The 16,193-nt window shown below is 41.4% G+C and overlaps 1 protein-coding gene across 1 annotated transcript in view; it reads left to right on the top strand.

Annotated features, from left to right (window-relative positions):
• The window catches only part of LOC138761855 (WD repeat-containing protein 97-like), a 160,520-nt gene that overhangs the window by 129,518 nt on the left and 14,809 nt on the right, over positions 1 to 16,193 (top strand). Inside the window, exon 21 of the mRNA XM_069934771.1 lies at positions 14,232 to 14,400. Coding sequence (XP_069790872.1) covers positions 14,232 to 14,400 — 169 coding nt within the window. The remainder of the gene's footprint in view (positions 1 to 14,231; positions 14,401 to 16,193) is intronic.

A 16,193-nucleotide genomic window follows, 5' to 3' on the forward strand; every position in this document is an offset into this window, starting at 1 on the left:
GGCAGAAGGTCAAAAGTATGTTCTGAGTTGGTGAGGAAGGACAGGCAGGGGACAAAACATAAATGTTGCCAGTTAGAGGGGTTGAAATGTGTCTATTTCAACGCTAGGAGTTTTAGGAATAAAGGGGATAAATTTAGAACATGGATCAGTACATGGAACTACGATGTTGTGGCCGTTACAGAATCTTGGCTGGAGGAAGGGCAGGATTGGCTGATGCAGGTTGTACTGACAATAACCACACCAGCAGTGCGAGTACAAGACAGCTTTAATAAACTAATATGAATACTAAGAGGGTCTTGTCTCTCTGCAAGACGATCCTGGAAGGCTAGACTGTAGCTCTGGACTCCTTTATAGACAAGGTCACCGGGATGACCTTGTAATTACATATCACCACACAGGTACCAGGGTTTTGGTGTTTTAAAAGGAATAGGATGGAAAGTAAGTGAGGTGGGGGGGAGGGGGAGTAGCATTACTGGTCACGGCTCTAGAAAGGGAGAACACTGCAGAGGGAGGGTCTACTGAGTCAGTGTGGGTGGAATTTAGGATAAGGATGAAAGCAGAGAAAATGGGAAAGTATTTAACTGGGGAAGGGCTAATGACGACGGGATGAGGCAGGAACTAGCGAGAGTAAATTGGAAACAGATGTTCAAGGATGAAAGCAGAGATCTAATGTGGTGGAAGTTTAGGGATTGGTTTCAGGATGGGTTTGTCCCACTGGGACAGGGAAAAGATGGTAGGAAAAGGGAACCGTGGTTGACGAAGCAGGTTAGGCAGCTGGTCAAGAGGACGAAGGAAGCCTTGTAGGATTAAGGAAAACCCCAAGGTGATCTATGTATATGTGAAGAACAGATGAATGAAGAGAATGAAGGTGGGGCCGCTAAAGAATAAAGGAGGCAACATGTGCCTGGAGGTTTTTTTTTAAATTTTTTATTTTTCACACCATAAATCACATTAACCATGATACACACTTTTTCCTTTTCACACATATACAGTGCCATTTTCTCCCCCCCCCTCCCTCCTCCCATCCCACCCTCCCTACCTCCCCCCTCCCGTCTATTTAAAGTACAAAATATAGGATACATTAAACCAGTCAAACAATGTTGTCATTCAATAAAAATAAACAAGAAATTCCACTGAGTCAATTCTTTTCATTTCCTTCTCCTTCCGTTAATTTAGGTAGTGAATGTCCCCGGTAGGTTTTCGCTATTGTGTTTCATGTAAGGCTGCCATATTTGTTCAAATATTTCAATATTATTTCTTAAACTATATGTTATTTTTTCTAATGGAATACATTTATTCATTTCTATATACCATTGTTGTATTTTCAAATTATCTTCCAATTTCCAGGTTGACATAATACATTTTTTTGCTACGGCTAGAGCTATCTTAACAAATCTTTTTTGTGCATCCTCCAAATCAATTCCAAATTCTTTATTTCTTATGTTACTTAGGAGGAAGATCTCTGGATTCTTTGGTATATTGTTTTCTGTTATTTTATTTAATATCTGATTGAGATCTTCCCAAAATTTTTCTACTTTCTCACATGTCCAGATTGCATGAATTGTTGTTCCCATTTCTTTTTTACATTGAAAACATCTATCAGATACTGTTGGGTCCCATTTATTTAACTTTTGAGGTGTAATGTATAGCCTGTGTATCCAGTTATATTGTATCATACGTAACCTCATATTTATTGTATTTCTCATCATTCCAGAGCATAACTTCTCCCATGTTTCCTTTTTTATCTCTATATTTAAATCTTGTTCCCATTTTTGTTTAGTTTTACCATTTGTTTCCTCATTCTCCTTTTCTTGCAGTTTAATATACATATTTGTTATAAATCTTTTGATTATCATTGTATCTGTAATCACATATTCAAAGTTACTTCCCTCTGGTAAACTCAGACTGCTTCCTAATTTGTCCTTCAAGTAGGATCTCAATTGGTAATATGCCAGCACTTTATCTTGAGTTATATTGTATTTATCTTTCATTTGTTCAAAGGATAATAATCTATTTCCTGAAAAACAATTTTCTATTCTTTTAATCCCTTTTTTCTCCCATTCTCTAAAGGAAAGGTTATCTATTGTAAAAGGGAGTAACTTGTATTGCGTCAATATTAGTTTTGGTAATTGATAATTTGTTTTATTTCTTTCTACATGAATCTTCTTCCAAATATTGAGTAGATGATGTAATACTGGAGAACTTCTATGTTGTACCAATTTTTCATCCCATTTATATAATATGTGTTCAGGTATCTTTTCCCCTATTTTATCTAATTCTAATCTAGTCCAATCTGGCTTTTCCCTTGTTTGATAAAAATCTGATAGGTATCTTAATTGTGCGGCTCTATAATAATTTTTAAAGTTTGGCAGTTGTAAGCCTCCTTGTTTATACCATTCTGTTAATTTATCTAGTGCTATCCTCGGTTTCCCCCCTTTCCATAAAAATTTCCTTATTATTTTCTTTAACTCCTTGAAGAATTTCTCTGTCAGTTGTATTGGCAATGCCTGAAATAGGTATAATATCCTTGGAAAAATGTTCATTTTAATACAGTTTATCCTTCCTATTAGTGTTAGTGGTAAATCTTTCCAATGTTCTAAATCGTCCTGTAATTTTTTCATTAGTGGATAATAATTGAGTTTATATAGTTGGCCGAGATTTTTATTTATTTGTACACCTAGGTATCTTATTGCTTGCATTTGCCATCTAAATGGTGATTCCTTCTTAAATTTTGAGAAATCCGCGTTATTCATAGGCATTGCTTCACTTTTATTTACGTTAATCTTGTAACCCGACACTTCTCCATATTCCTTCAATTTCTTATATAATTCTTTTATTGATAGTTCTGGTTCTGTTAAGTATACTATAACATCATCCGCGAATAAACTGATTTTATATTCCTTGTCTTTTATTTTTATCCCTTTTATATTATTTTCTGTTCTTATCAATTCTGCTAATGGTTCTATAGCTAACGCAAACAATAAAGGTGATAGTGGACATCCCTGCCGTGTTGACCTGCTTAAGTTAAATTGCTTTGATACATGTCCATTTACTGTCACTTTCGCCAATGGTCCCTTATATAATGCTTTAATCCAATTAATATACTTCTCCGGTAAACTGAATTTTTGCAATACTTTGAACCAATAATTCCATTCTACTCTGTCAAAGGCCTTCTCTGCGTCTAAAGCAACTGCTACTGTTGGCGCTTTATTCCCTTCTACTGCATGAATTAAGTTAATAAATTTACAAATATTGTCTGTAGTGCGTCTTTTTTTGATAAATCCAGTTTGGTCTAGATTTACCATTTTCGGTACATACTCTGCTAATCTGTTTGCTAATAGTTTAGCTATTATCTTATAATCTGTGTTAAGTAAAGATATTGGTCTATATGACGCTGGTGTGAGTGGATCTTTCCCTTGCTTTAGTATTACTGTAATTATTGCTGTTTTACATGAATCTGGTAAGCTTTGTGTTTTATCAATCTGGTTGATTACTTCCAGGAGGGGCGGAATTAATAAATCTTTAAATGTTTTATAGAATTCTATTGGGAATCCATCCTCTCCTGGTGTCTTATTATTTGGTAATTTTTTTTATTATCTCTTGTATTTCTACTATTCCAAATGGCTCTGTTAATTTATTTTGTTCCTCTATCTGTAGTTTTGGTAGTTCAATTTCAGTTAGAAATTCATCTATTTTCCCTTCTTTCCCTTCATTTTCAGTTTGGTATAATTGTTCATAGAATTCTCTAAAGTTTTCCTTGATCTCCGTTGGATTATATGTGATTTGTTTGTCTTTTTTCCTTGATGCCAATACCATTCTCTTAGTTTGTTCTGTCTTAAGCTGCCACGCTAGAATTTTGTGCCTTTTTTCACCTAGTTCATAATATTTCTGTTTTGTCTTCATTATGTTCTTCTCCACCTTATATGTTTGTAATGTTTCATATTTTATTTTTTTATCCGCCAATTCTCTTCTTTTAGTTGTATCTTCCTTCATTGCTAATTCTTTTTCTATATTTACTATTTCCCTTTCCAACTGCTCTGTTTCCTGATTATAGTCCTTCTTCATCTTGGTTACATAACTTATTATTTGCCCTCTAATGAATGCTTTCATTGCATCCCATAGTATAAACTTAACTTCCACTGATTCCATATTTATTTCAAAATACATTTTTAATTGTTTTTCAATAAATTCTCTAAAATCCTGCCTTTTAAATAACATGGGGTTTAATCTCCATCTATACATTCTTGGAGGGATGTCCTCTAGCTTTACTGTCAATATTAAGGGTGAATGGTCCGATAGTATTCTTGCTTTATATTCTGTTTTTCTTTATCTTGCATACTAGCTGATAACAAAAATAGGTCTATTCTTGAGTATGTTTTATGTCTAGCCGAGTAATATGAATATTCCTTTTCCTTTGGGTGTTGTTTCCTCCATATATCCAAAAGTTGCATTTCTTCCATCAATTTAATTATAAATTTGGTTACTTTGTTCTTTCTGTTAATTTTTTTTTCCAGTTTTGTCCATATTTGAATCCAAATTCAGGTTGAAATCCCCTCCTATTAGTATGTTCCCTTGCGTATCTGCTATCTTCAAAATATATCTTGCATAAACTTTTGATCTTCTTCGTTAGGTGAATATACATTGAGTAGATTCCAAAACTCCGAATATATCTGACATTTTATCATTACATATCTCCCTGCTGGATCTATTATTTCCTCTTCTATTTTAAATGGCACATTTTTACTAATTAATATTACTACTCCTCTTGCTTTTGAATTATACGATGCTGCTGTTACGTGTCCTACCCAATCTCTCTTTAATTTCTTGTGCTCCAATTCAGTTAAATGTGTTTCTTGCACAAATGCTATATCAATTTTTTCTTTTTTCAGTAAATTTAGCAGTTTCTTCCTTTTAATTTGGTTATGTATTCCATTAATATTTAAAGTCATATAGTTCAACGTAGCCATTTTATACTTTGTTTATCTTCCCTTTCCGTTTCTCCATCGTTACCTTTCCTTCTTATCCATTTCTGTTTTCTTGTTTTGAACACTTTATAAGACAACATTCCTAAAACATCAAACATTTTCCTTATTCTCCTATTTAAAACTTCTTTATCCCCAATCTCCCCTTCCCCTCCTGAATTGTCCTTTATCACTTGTCGGACAACCACATCTCCCCTCTCCATTTGGGTTTGCGAATTCACTCGCAAGCGTCAGCTGATTTTGCAGTGACCGCAACTCCCCCCCACCCAGCCCCCCCCAGAAAAGATTTCACTTTTCATATGTAACAAAGGTCTCTCTTTTAGTTCCCTCCTTATTCCCTCTATTCCATTTCCTTCCCTTATTAATTCTTGACTATACTCTCTATATTTTCCTCTAAATACGGATACATTCATGTATGCACACTATATATATATATATATATATATACACACATATACCCATATACACACATACATATAGTTCGTGGTCATTTTTACTCTTATTACATGTCTTCATCTCTCTGTTTGTTTTGTAGTTGTTCTGCAAATTTCCTTGCTTCCTCTGGATCCGAGAATAGTTTTTTTCCATAAGATCGTTTTCGCAGTATTGAACTCCTTCCTCTTCTTCAGGAGTTCAAAACTTATGTGTCTTTTTAGTTCGCAGTCTTTTGTACTCTCGTTACACGTCTTCATCTCTCAGTCTATTTTGTAATTGTTCTGCAAATTTTCGTGCTTCCTCTGGATCTGAGAATAGTCTGTTTTGCTGTCCTGGAATAAATATTTTCCATACCGCTGGATGCTTTAGTATAAATTTATACCCTTTCTTCCATAAAATCGCCTTTGCTGTATTGAACTCCTTTCTCTTCTTCAGGAGTTCAAAACTTATATCTGGATAAATGAAGATTTTTTGCCCTTTGTACTCCAGTGGCTTGTTGTCCTCTCTTACTTTCTCCATTGTTTTCTCCTGTACCTTTTCTCTTGTGGTATATCTTAGGAATTTTACTAAAATAGATCTTGGCTTTGGTTGTGGTTGTGGTTTAAAGGCCAATGCTCTATGTGCCCTTTCTATTTCCATTTCTTGCTGTAGTTCTGGACATCCTAGGATCCTGGGGATCCAATCTTTTATAAACTCTCTCATATTCTTGCCTTCTTCATCTTCCTTAAGGCCCACTATCTTTATATTATTTCTTCTGTTATAATTTTCCATTATATCTATTTTCTGAGCTAACAGCTCTTGTGTCTCTATAACTTTTTTATTAGATTCCTCTAATTTCTTTTTTAAGTCCTCCACCTCCATTTCTACTGCTGTTTCCCGCTCTTCCATCTTGTCCATTTTCTTTCCCATTTCTGTTAAGGTCATATCTATTTTATTCATTTTCTCTTCTGTATTGTTTATTCTTCTTCTTAAATCATTAAATTCTTGCGCTTGCCATTCTTTAAATGACTCCATGTATTCTTTAATAAGAGAAAGTATATCCTTTATCTTGCCTTTCCCTTCTTCTTCTATTTCACTGTACTCTTCCTCTTCCTCTGGGTTGGCCATCTGTTGTTTCTTTATTGCCCTTTTCTTCTCTTCTTTCTTGTTTTAACATAACATAACATAACATAACAATTACAGCACGGAAACAGGCCATTAGGCCCTTCTAGTCCGCACCGAACCAAACACCCCTTTCTAGTCCCACCTCCCTGCACAATGCCCATAACCCTCCATCTTCTTCTCATCCATAGACCTGTCCAACCTTTTCTTAAATAATACAATTGACTCCGCCGCCACTATTTCTCCCGGAAGCTCATTCCACACGGCTACCACTCTCTGAGTAAAGAAGTTCCCCCTCATGTTACCTCTAAACCTCTGCCCCTTAATTCTTAACTCCTGTCCTCTTGTTTTAATCTTTCCTCCTCTTAACGGAAATAGTCTATCCACATCCATTCTGTCTATCCCTTTCATAATCTTAAATACTTCTATCAAATCCCCTCTCAACCTTCTACGCTCCAAAGAATAAAGACCTAATCTGTCCAATCTCTCCCTATACTCTAGATGCTTAAACCCAGGTAACATTCTGGTAAACCTTCTCTGCACTCTCTCCACTCTGTTTATATCCTTCCTATAATTAGGCGACCAGAACTGCACACAGAACTCCAAATTAGGCCGCACCAACGCCTTATACAATCTCAACATCACCTCCCAACTCCTATATTCCATGCAATGATTGATAAAGGCCAGCATACTAAAAGCCTTCTTCACCACCCTATTCACGTGAGTTTCTACCTTCAGGGAACGATGTACCGTCACTCCTAAATCTTTCTGCTCTTCTGTATTCCTCAATGCTCTCCCATTTACCACATATGTCCTATTCTGATTCTTCTTATCAAAATGAAGCACCTCACACTTATCAGCATTAAATTCCATCTGCCATTTTTCAGCCCACTTTTCTAAGCAGCCCAAATCCCTCTGCAATCCTTGAAAACCTTCTTCATTATCCACTATTCCACCTATCTTAGTATCGTCTGCATATTTACGTTGTCTTCTATGTTCTCCTCTTGCTGCAGGTGTTCTGCAGCTGTCGTTGCCGGCTGTGGAGATCGACTCCCCAGCTGGTCCCCCCTCCCGTCGGTGTGTTTTTTTGCATGCGCATCGCACATGTGCGAGGAGTCGCGCATGCGCGGTTGCGCACTTTTACTCGGCTCAGCGAGCCATTTTTGTAGTCCACTTTCTACCGACCTGAGGGAGCGGGTTTCTCTCTCCACCGCGGGCCTCTTCGAACAGGTAAGGCCTTCTCCTTCTTCTTCCGTTGTCTTCTCTTCCTCTCTTCTTACCGTTGGTTTTGATTTTTCTTTTTTCGTCGCCATCTTCTTTCCACCTTTATACTCACTTTACTTTAATTTTTATTTTTGTGCCTTTGTGTTTTCCTTTATTTTTTCCGACTTTTCTGGAGAGGGCTGGAGTTCACCGTCCGGCCACTACTCCATCACATGACTCCCTCGTGCCTGGAGGTTGATGAGGTCCTAAATGAATACTTTCCTTCAGTATTCACAAGAGAAAAGGACCTTGATCAGGGTGAGGTCAGAATAGAACAGGCCTGTGTGCTGGACAATGTGGAGATTAAGGAAGAGGAAGTATTGGATCTTCTTAAAAACATCAAGATTTATGTCCCTGGGGCCAGATGCAATATACCCCAGGTTGCTGTGGGAAGGGAGTGAAGAGACAGCTGGGCTGGCCCAGGGGAGGTGCCGGAGGATTGGAGAATGGCAAATGTAGTCCTCTTGTTTAAAAAAGATAATTGGGAGAATCCTGGGAATTATAGTCCGATGAGTCTTACATCAGAGGTGTGCAAACTAATGGAGAGGATTCTTGATGATCGGATCTATGGAGAAGTCCAGTCGACTCAAGGATAGTCAGTGTGGCTTTGTGAAGGGAAGGAGGTGCCTCACGAGCCTAATTGAGATTTTTGAGGAGGTAACAAAAGAAATTGATGAGGTCCACATTAGTGGTTCTCAACCTTTTTCTTTCCTCTCCCTCCGCCATCGGTGCTCTGTGATTAGTAAGGGATTACTTAAGGTGGTAATGGAGTGGGAAGGGAAGGTTGACAACCACTGCTCTAGATCCATTGTTACTGAAATATTTTGCTTGAGAAAAATTGTCAATGGCCCATTTCATTTGGAGTTATGAAACTGTGCACATAACGAGTCAATGAGGGATGATTAAAACAGTGGTTCTCAAACTTTCTTTCCACCCACATCCCACCTTAAGCCATCCCTTACTAATCACAGAGCATCAATGGCAGAGGGATTATTTAAAGTGGGATGTGAGTGGAAAGAAAAATATAGTGAACCATGGGTCTACATGGATTTTTGTAAGGTATTTGACAAGGTCCCCCATGAGAAACTTGTCATGATCCACGGAACCTGTGGATAAAAAAACTTGTCATGATCCACGGAACCTGTGGATTAACAATTTGGCTCGTAGATAGAAAGCAGAGTAGTTGTGGAAAAGAAAGGATTCTGCATGAAGGTCTGTGACTAGGGGAGGGGCCGCAAGGATCTGTTCTGGGACCCCTGCTCTTGGTAATGTTTATAAATGACCTGGATGAAGGGGCGGATGGATGGGTCAGTAAGTTTGCGGATGACACGATGTTTGGAGGAGTTGTGGATGAAGCTGAAGGTTGTCGAAGGTTACAAGAGGATGTAGACAGGATGGAGAGTTGGGCAGAAAAGTGGCAGATGGAGTTCAATCCGGATAAGTGTGAGTTGATGCATTTTGGAAGGACAAACCAGAAGGCTGAATACAGGGTTAATGTTCGGTTACTTAAGAGTGTGGATGAACAGAGGGACCTTGGAGTCCAAATTCATATATCCCTCAAGGTCACCACACAGGTTGATAGGATAATTAAGAAGGTCTATGGGATGTTGGGCTTCAAAGAACAAAGAACACGACAGCAGGGTACAGGTCCTTTGGCCCTCGATTTTGTGCCAACCCATATATTCCTTAAAAAAAATACTAAAGCCTCCCTACCCTGTAGCCCTCCATTTTTCTTCCATCCATGTGCCTGTCTAAAAGTCTCTTAAATGCCCCTAATGTTCGAGCCTCCACCATTATCCCTGGCGAGGCCTTCCAGGCCCCCACAACTCTCTGTTTAAAAAACTTACCCCTGATGTCTCCCCTAAACTTCCTTCCCTTCACTTTGTACACATGTCCTCTGGTGTTTGCTATTCCTGCCCTGGGAAACAGGCGCTGTCTATGCCTCTCATAACCTTGTAGACCTCTATCAAGTCTCCTCTCATCCTTCTATGCACCAAAGAGAAAAGTCCCATCTCTCCTAACCTTGCCTCTTAAGACATTTCCAAATCCAGGCAACATCCTGGTAATTATTCTCTGCCCCCTCTCCATAGCTTCCACATCCTTCCTATAATGAACCTGCCCCTCATCTCCTTTAAACCTGCCTTCCCCTCAAGGATGCAGAGAAGATTTACGATGATGTTGCCAGGGCTCGGGGGCCTGGGCTGCTGGGCTTACTATAATGAGGTGACCAGAACTGAACAGAATATTCTAAGTGGGGTCTCACCAGAGATTTGTAGAGTTGCCCCATGACCTCTCTACTCCACTCTACCTCTCAATCCCCCTATTAATGAAGCCCAGCATCCCATAGGCCTTCTTAACTCTCCTATCAACCCATGTGGTGACCTGGAGGGACGTATTCATTAATAGGGGGATTGAGTTCAGGAGAAGGGAGGTCATGTGGCAACTCTACAAATCTCTGGTGAGACCACACTTGTGTGTTCAGTTCTGGTCACCTCATTATAGGAAGGATGTGGAAGCTGTGGAGAGGGTGCAGAGGAGATTTATCTGCATTGGAAAATATGAGGCAAGGTTTGCAGAGCTGGGGCTTTTCTCTTTGGAGTGTAGAAGGATGAGAGGAGACTTGATAGAGGTCTACAAGAGAGGCATAGATAGGGTGGACAGTCAGCACCTGTTTCCCAGGGCAGGCTCAGCAAACTCCAGAGGACGTGTACAAAATGAAAGGAGGGAAGTTGAAGGAATACATCAGGGGGTAGGTTTTTTTTACACTGAGTTGTGGGGGCCTGAAATGTCTTGCTGGGGATGGTGGTTGAGGCTGAAACAGGGGCATCTAACAGACTTCGTAGTCAGGCACATGGATGGAAGAAAAATACAAGGTTATGGAGTAGGGAGGATTTAGTACTTTAAAAAAAATGATTACATGGGTTGGCACAATATTGAGGGCCAAAGGGCCTGTACTGTGCTGTAGTGTTTTTTTGTTCTATGTAACCTTTGCAGGTGTATCGTTGAAAGCATCCTGTCAGGGTGCATGGGAAGGAAACTACTCCACATAGGACCACTAGGAATTGCAGAGGGTTGTTAACGTGGCTCAGACAATCACACACCCCCTCCCCTCTGTCACACACCCCTCCCTCCATCACACACCCCTCTCCCCACCATCACTCACTCCCCTCCCCTCCTTCACACACACACCCCTCCTCCATCGCACACACCCCCTCCCCTCCATCACACTCCCCTCTGTCACACATCTCCTTCCCTTCCTCACACACCCCACCTTCATTGACTCCATAACTCACTCTGCCTTGGAATAGCAGCTAATGTATTAATAAACTCATCTGCCCCAGTCACACTCCCTTCATCCCCTGAGTGAGATCACACACCCCCTGACGGATTCAGGGACTATTTATCTTCCTCTTATACAGGCTCCTGAATGAGCCCGTTGATCTCTGCCTGTGGTCCATCCAGACTGATCTCTCGTTAACTCTGTGCAGTGTGTAGGGGTTGACCTGCTGGATAGCACGCAGAACAAATTTCTCACTATACTTCAGTGCATAGAACCATGAACTTAACTGGCCCATCCAATTGCTGTGCCATGCCCTTGAATTAGTGTGAGTGGAACTCGTCAAAGCTGCTCCCATCCACAACTTTTTTTCCCGAATCAGGTTTATGGCCATGAATATGTGTCAAGACATTTGTTGTTCTGTTATCAATTACATATCCAAAAAATACAAGGTTTAAAAAATAAATTAGTGCAAAAAAGAGAAAACAATAAGTTAGTGTTTGTGGTTCAGAAATCTGATGGCTCCTTTCCGATGGTCGCAGTGAGAAGAGGGCATGGCCTGGGTGGAGAGGGTCCTTGAGGACAGAGGCTGCTTTCTTAAGACACAGCCTCATGTAGATGTCCTCAATGGAGTGAAGACTGATACCCATGATGGAGCTGGTTGTGTTTGCAGCCTTCTGTAGCCGTTTCCTGCCCTGTGGCATTGGCCACCTCCGTGCCAGATAGTGATGCAACTGGTCAGAATGCTCTCCTGTAGAAATTTGCTAGTCTTTAATGGCGTACCAAATCTCCTCAAACGTCTCACGATGCATAGCCACTGGCAAGCTTTCAAAATTGCATCGACATGTAGGCCTCTGGAAAGGGATGTTGACACAGAAGAATTTGAAGTTCTCAACTATTCCACTGCTGACCCCTCGATTAAGGAGTCATGTTCTCCCCGTTTCCCCTTCTTGATCAGCTCCTTAGTTTTACTGACTTTGAGTGCAATGTTTGTTATGACACCAATCAACTTACTGATCTATCTCCCTTATACACTTCCTACTGCCATCTTTCGCATGCTATCCAGGCAGGTCAACTTCTCCTGAGTGCAACAAAAGTGCAGAGTGTACTGTTACAGGCAGAGAAGATTTACAAGGACGTTGCCAGGACTTGGCGCAGGGAGAGGTGGAGCTGGCTGGGGCTTTATTCCTTGGTGATCTCACAGAGGTGGGCAACAACAGGAGAGGAATAGATCGGGGGGTGGGGGGGGGGGACACGCAGAGGGTCTTTGTCCCAGAGTAGGGGGAATCAGTAACCAGAGGTTCAAGGTGAAGGGGGGAGATTTAGCAGGAACCTGAGGGGAAACTTTTTTTCCGCAGAGGCTGGTGGGTGTACAGAACGGGCTGTTGGAGGAGGGAGATGGGGAAGGTACTACTGCAATGTTTAAGAAATATTTGGACCGGTTTAGAGGGATATGGGCCAAATGCAGGCAGGTGGGACTGGGGTGGGCAGGACATTGTTGTCGGCATGGGCAGGATGGGCTGAAGGACCTTCTTCCCCTATGGGTGGCTGACTGTGAAGTAGTGCAACGGGGGTTTGCGCTTTCAACCTTCTGCCTGATGGGAGGGAAGAGCCTTTCAATGTTTTTACTTCCCGAGGCGGGGTGGTGCGAACAGGGTCAATGGAGAGGATATGTGGGGGGGGTTTGTGTAATGTTCTCAGCTGTTTTCAGCTGCTTTCACCACCCTCTGCAGCTACATCCGTCCTTGAGCAGCTCCTGTCCCACATTATGATGCACTCAATAAGTGTGTTTCTGATAGTCCCATTTGGGAACGCAGAAATACATAGTTGTATCTTTGGCTTGGCTTCGCGGACGAAGATTTATGGAGGGGGTAAAAAGTCCACGTCAGCTGCAGGCTCGTTTGTGGCTGACAAGTCCGATGCGGGACAGGCAGACACGATTGCAGCGGTTGCAAGGGAAAATTGGTTGGTTGGGGTTGGGTGTTGTATACGTCCTGAGAAAATTACAAATAATTTAAGGAATAAATAAGATGTCTTTCTGAAAATTTGGTGCCCATATTTACACACAGTAGGTAGGAGTTTATAACGAGCTTTCCCTGAACCTCATGAAACATTGCTAGCTACCTTGGGATAAATAAATGAAGATATTGAAGGCAAAGTTGTGTGAATGGTGGCAATACTTTCGTAACCAGGTCTGTTCTTTCCTTTTTCTAACTTTTCTGTATTTTTGTTTCTACCTTTTTTCTTTCTTTTCTCCTTTTATTTTGGGGATTATTATTTGGAGGGGAGAGGGTTTATTAGGGTGTATTTTGTAGCATGTATAACTGATTTAAATATACGACTGTGATTTTCTGTATTTGGATACTGATACATGTAAGAAAATTTAAATAAAATATTTTAAAAAAGGGTGCTTCCGATGGAACACGCTTAGTTACTCAGCCAGCAATCAGAACTTGGATTCGAATCCCGCACAGGCTGTAAGGAGTTTGAATGTCCTCCCCGTGTCCGCGTGGGTTTTCCCCAGGTGCTCAGGTTTCCTCCCACCCTTCAAAAATGTACCAGGGGTTGGGTGTAATTGGTGGTACAGGCTCATGGGCCGGAAGAGCCTGGGATAGGTGCCACAAGACTCGGCCCACCAGGTTCAGGAACAGCTGCTCCCCCTCCACCATCAGACTCCTCAACGACAAACTCAAGCAGGGACTCGTACTCTTGCACTTTATTGATTTTTTTTTCTCTCTGTATTGCACAATGTATTTATATTTCTTTATTTGTTTGCATGTGTACATTTTTTTTTCATTGCCAGTTAGTGGTACGCTGCTGCGCCCACAGGAAAGAGAATCTCAGGGTTGTATGTGATGTCATGCATGTTCTCAGACAATAAATCTGAAATCTGTTACCATGCTGTATGTCTAAATTTAACATTTAAATTTAAAAGTGCAGGGATGTGGCCAGTGCAAGGCCTCAACTTGTACAAAAATCATAAAAGTTCTCTGCCATCTCCATCTCAGTGCCATGCCAATCCACAGGAACAGGGGATGGTGATGGAGGGAGGAGTCAGGGGTCTGTTGAGAAAGGATCAGCGGCCGATTCGCTGAGACGGGGTAGGAACAGGGGAGAACACTGTCTATTCTGGGAGGTCGCTGACCCTCCCTCAATGTCCCACTGTTTTCCAGGAACACCGTCAAGGCCATTCTGGGCCAGCTGGGTCTGTACGATCCTCGCAACTACTTTGAGGAGGAGGTGAACTCGTGGAATGTGGGGGACGACCACAGGGCCCACACCAAGGAGGATCTGCGGAGCATCTGCCAGGCCTGGCTGAGAAAGTGGAAGCAGAAATTCAAGGTACACGAACTGTCGTTGTGCGAAGGACTGCTGGATGAGTGAAAGTCACACAGAAGTTGATGGTGTTGCCTGGAGTGTTGCCATTAGGTTACAGGGGGATATTGACAGGATGTTGAGAAGGCGGATGGTTTGTTCGCCTTTTTTCAACATGGGATCAAGTTCAAGAGCTGTGAGGTAATGTTGCAGATAGAAAGGCATGAGTTGGACCCCACTTGGAATATTGTGTCCAGATATGGTCACCTCAGATGTGGGTGCTGCAGAAGAGCGCTGCCTGGATTGAAGGGCATATCTTGTGAGGATAGATTGAGCGAACTTGGTCTTTTCTTCTTGGACCTATGGGGGGTGAGGGGTGACCTGATAGAGGTGTACAAGACGATGAGAGGCATGATCGTGTGGATGGCCAGCGGCTATTCCCCGGGGCTGAAATGGCTAACACGAAGGGGCATAGTTTTAAGGTGCTTGGGAGTAAGAACGGGGGGGAGGGGGAATGCAAGTGGCAAGTTCTTCATAGAGGATTGTACTGCCGGCAACAGTTGTGGAGGCAGGGACAATGGGATCTATTAAGAGACTATTAGATAAGTACATGGAGCTAAGAAAAGGAGGGGTATGCAGTTGGGAAATTCTAGGCAGTTAGAGTAGGTTATTGGGTTGGACAAAACTGTGGGCTGAATGGCCTGCATTGTGCCATAGATTTCTAAAAGGCTCCAAAAGTAACCCTTGAAATTATCGACTGGTGATCCTGACATCAGTATTAGGTAAATTATGGGAAGGTGTCCTAACGGATCAGATAGACAATTATTTGGATAGCCAGAAACTGATTAGGGATATTCAAAGTGGCTTTGTGTGTGGTGGGTAGTTTTTAACCAATCTTAGAGTTTTTCAATGTGGTTACCAGGAAAATTGATGAAGGAAAGGCTGTGGATGTTGTCTACATGGACTTTATTTAAGGCCTTTGACAAGGTCCCACATGGGAGGTTAGTTAGGAAGGTTCAGATGCTGGGAATTCATGGTGAAGTGGATTCGACAATGGCTGGACGAGAGAAGCCAGAGAGTAGTGGTGGATGATGTCTCTCAGACTGGAGGCCTGTGACGAGTGATGTGCCTCAGGGATCGGTGCAGGGACCATTGTTGTATGTCGTCTATATCAATAATCTGGATGATAATGTGGTAAATTGGATCAGCAAGTTTGCAGATGACACTAAGATTGGAGACGTTGTGGACAGTGAGGAAGGTTTTCAAAGTTTGCAGAGGGATCTGGACCAGCTGGAAAAATGGGCTGAAAAATGGCCGATGGAATTTAATGCAGACAAGTGTGAGGTGTTGAATTTTAGAAGGGCAAACCAAGAAAGGACGTACACAGTGAATGGTCGTGCACTGAAGAGTGGGGTAAAACAGGGGGATCTGGGAATATAGATACGTAATTCCCTAAAAGTGACATCACAGGTGGACAGGGTTGTAAAGAGAGTTTTTGGCATCTTGGCCTTCATAAATTAAAGTATTGAGTACAGGAGTTGGGATGTTATGGTAAAGTTGTACAAGACATTGGTGAGGCCAACTTTGGAGAATTGTGTGCAGTTTTGGTCACTGACCTACAGGAAAGATATCAATAAGATAGAAAGCATGCAGGGGGAGGGAGGGGCGTGGCGTGATGGCGTAGGCACCTCCCCCTGCCAGAACTAATTAAAACCTAAATTACAACTTTTTGAATAATTTCTAAAAGTATTTTAAGTACCTTACAGACATGAGGAAAAGTAAAGCACAGATGGGGAAGGAATTGGCAAATAAACAGTTGG

Source organism: Narcine bancroftii, chromosome 1 (genome assembly GCF_036971445.1).
Source record: "Narcine bancroftii isolate sNarBan1 chromosome 1, sNarBan1.hap1, whole genome shotgun sequence".
NCBI lineage: Eukaryota > Metazoa > Chordata > Chondrichthyes > Torpediniformes > Narcinidae > Narcine > Narcine bancroftii.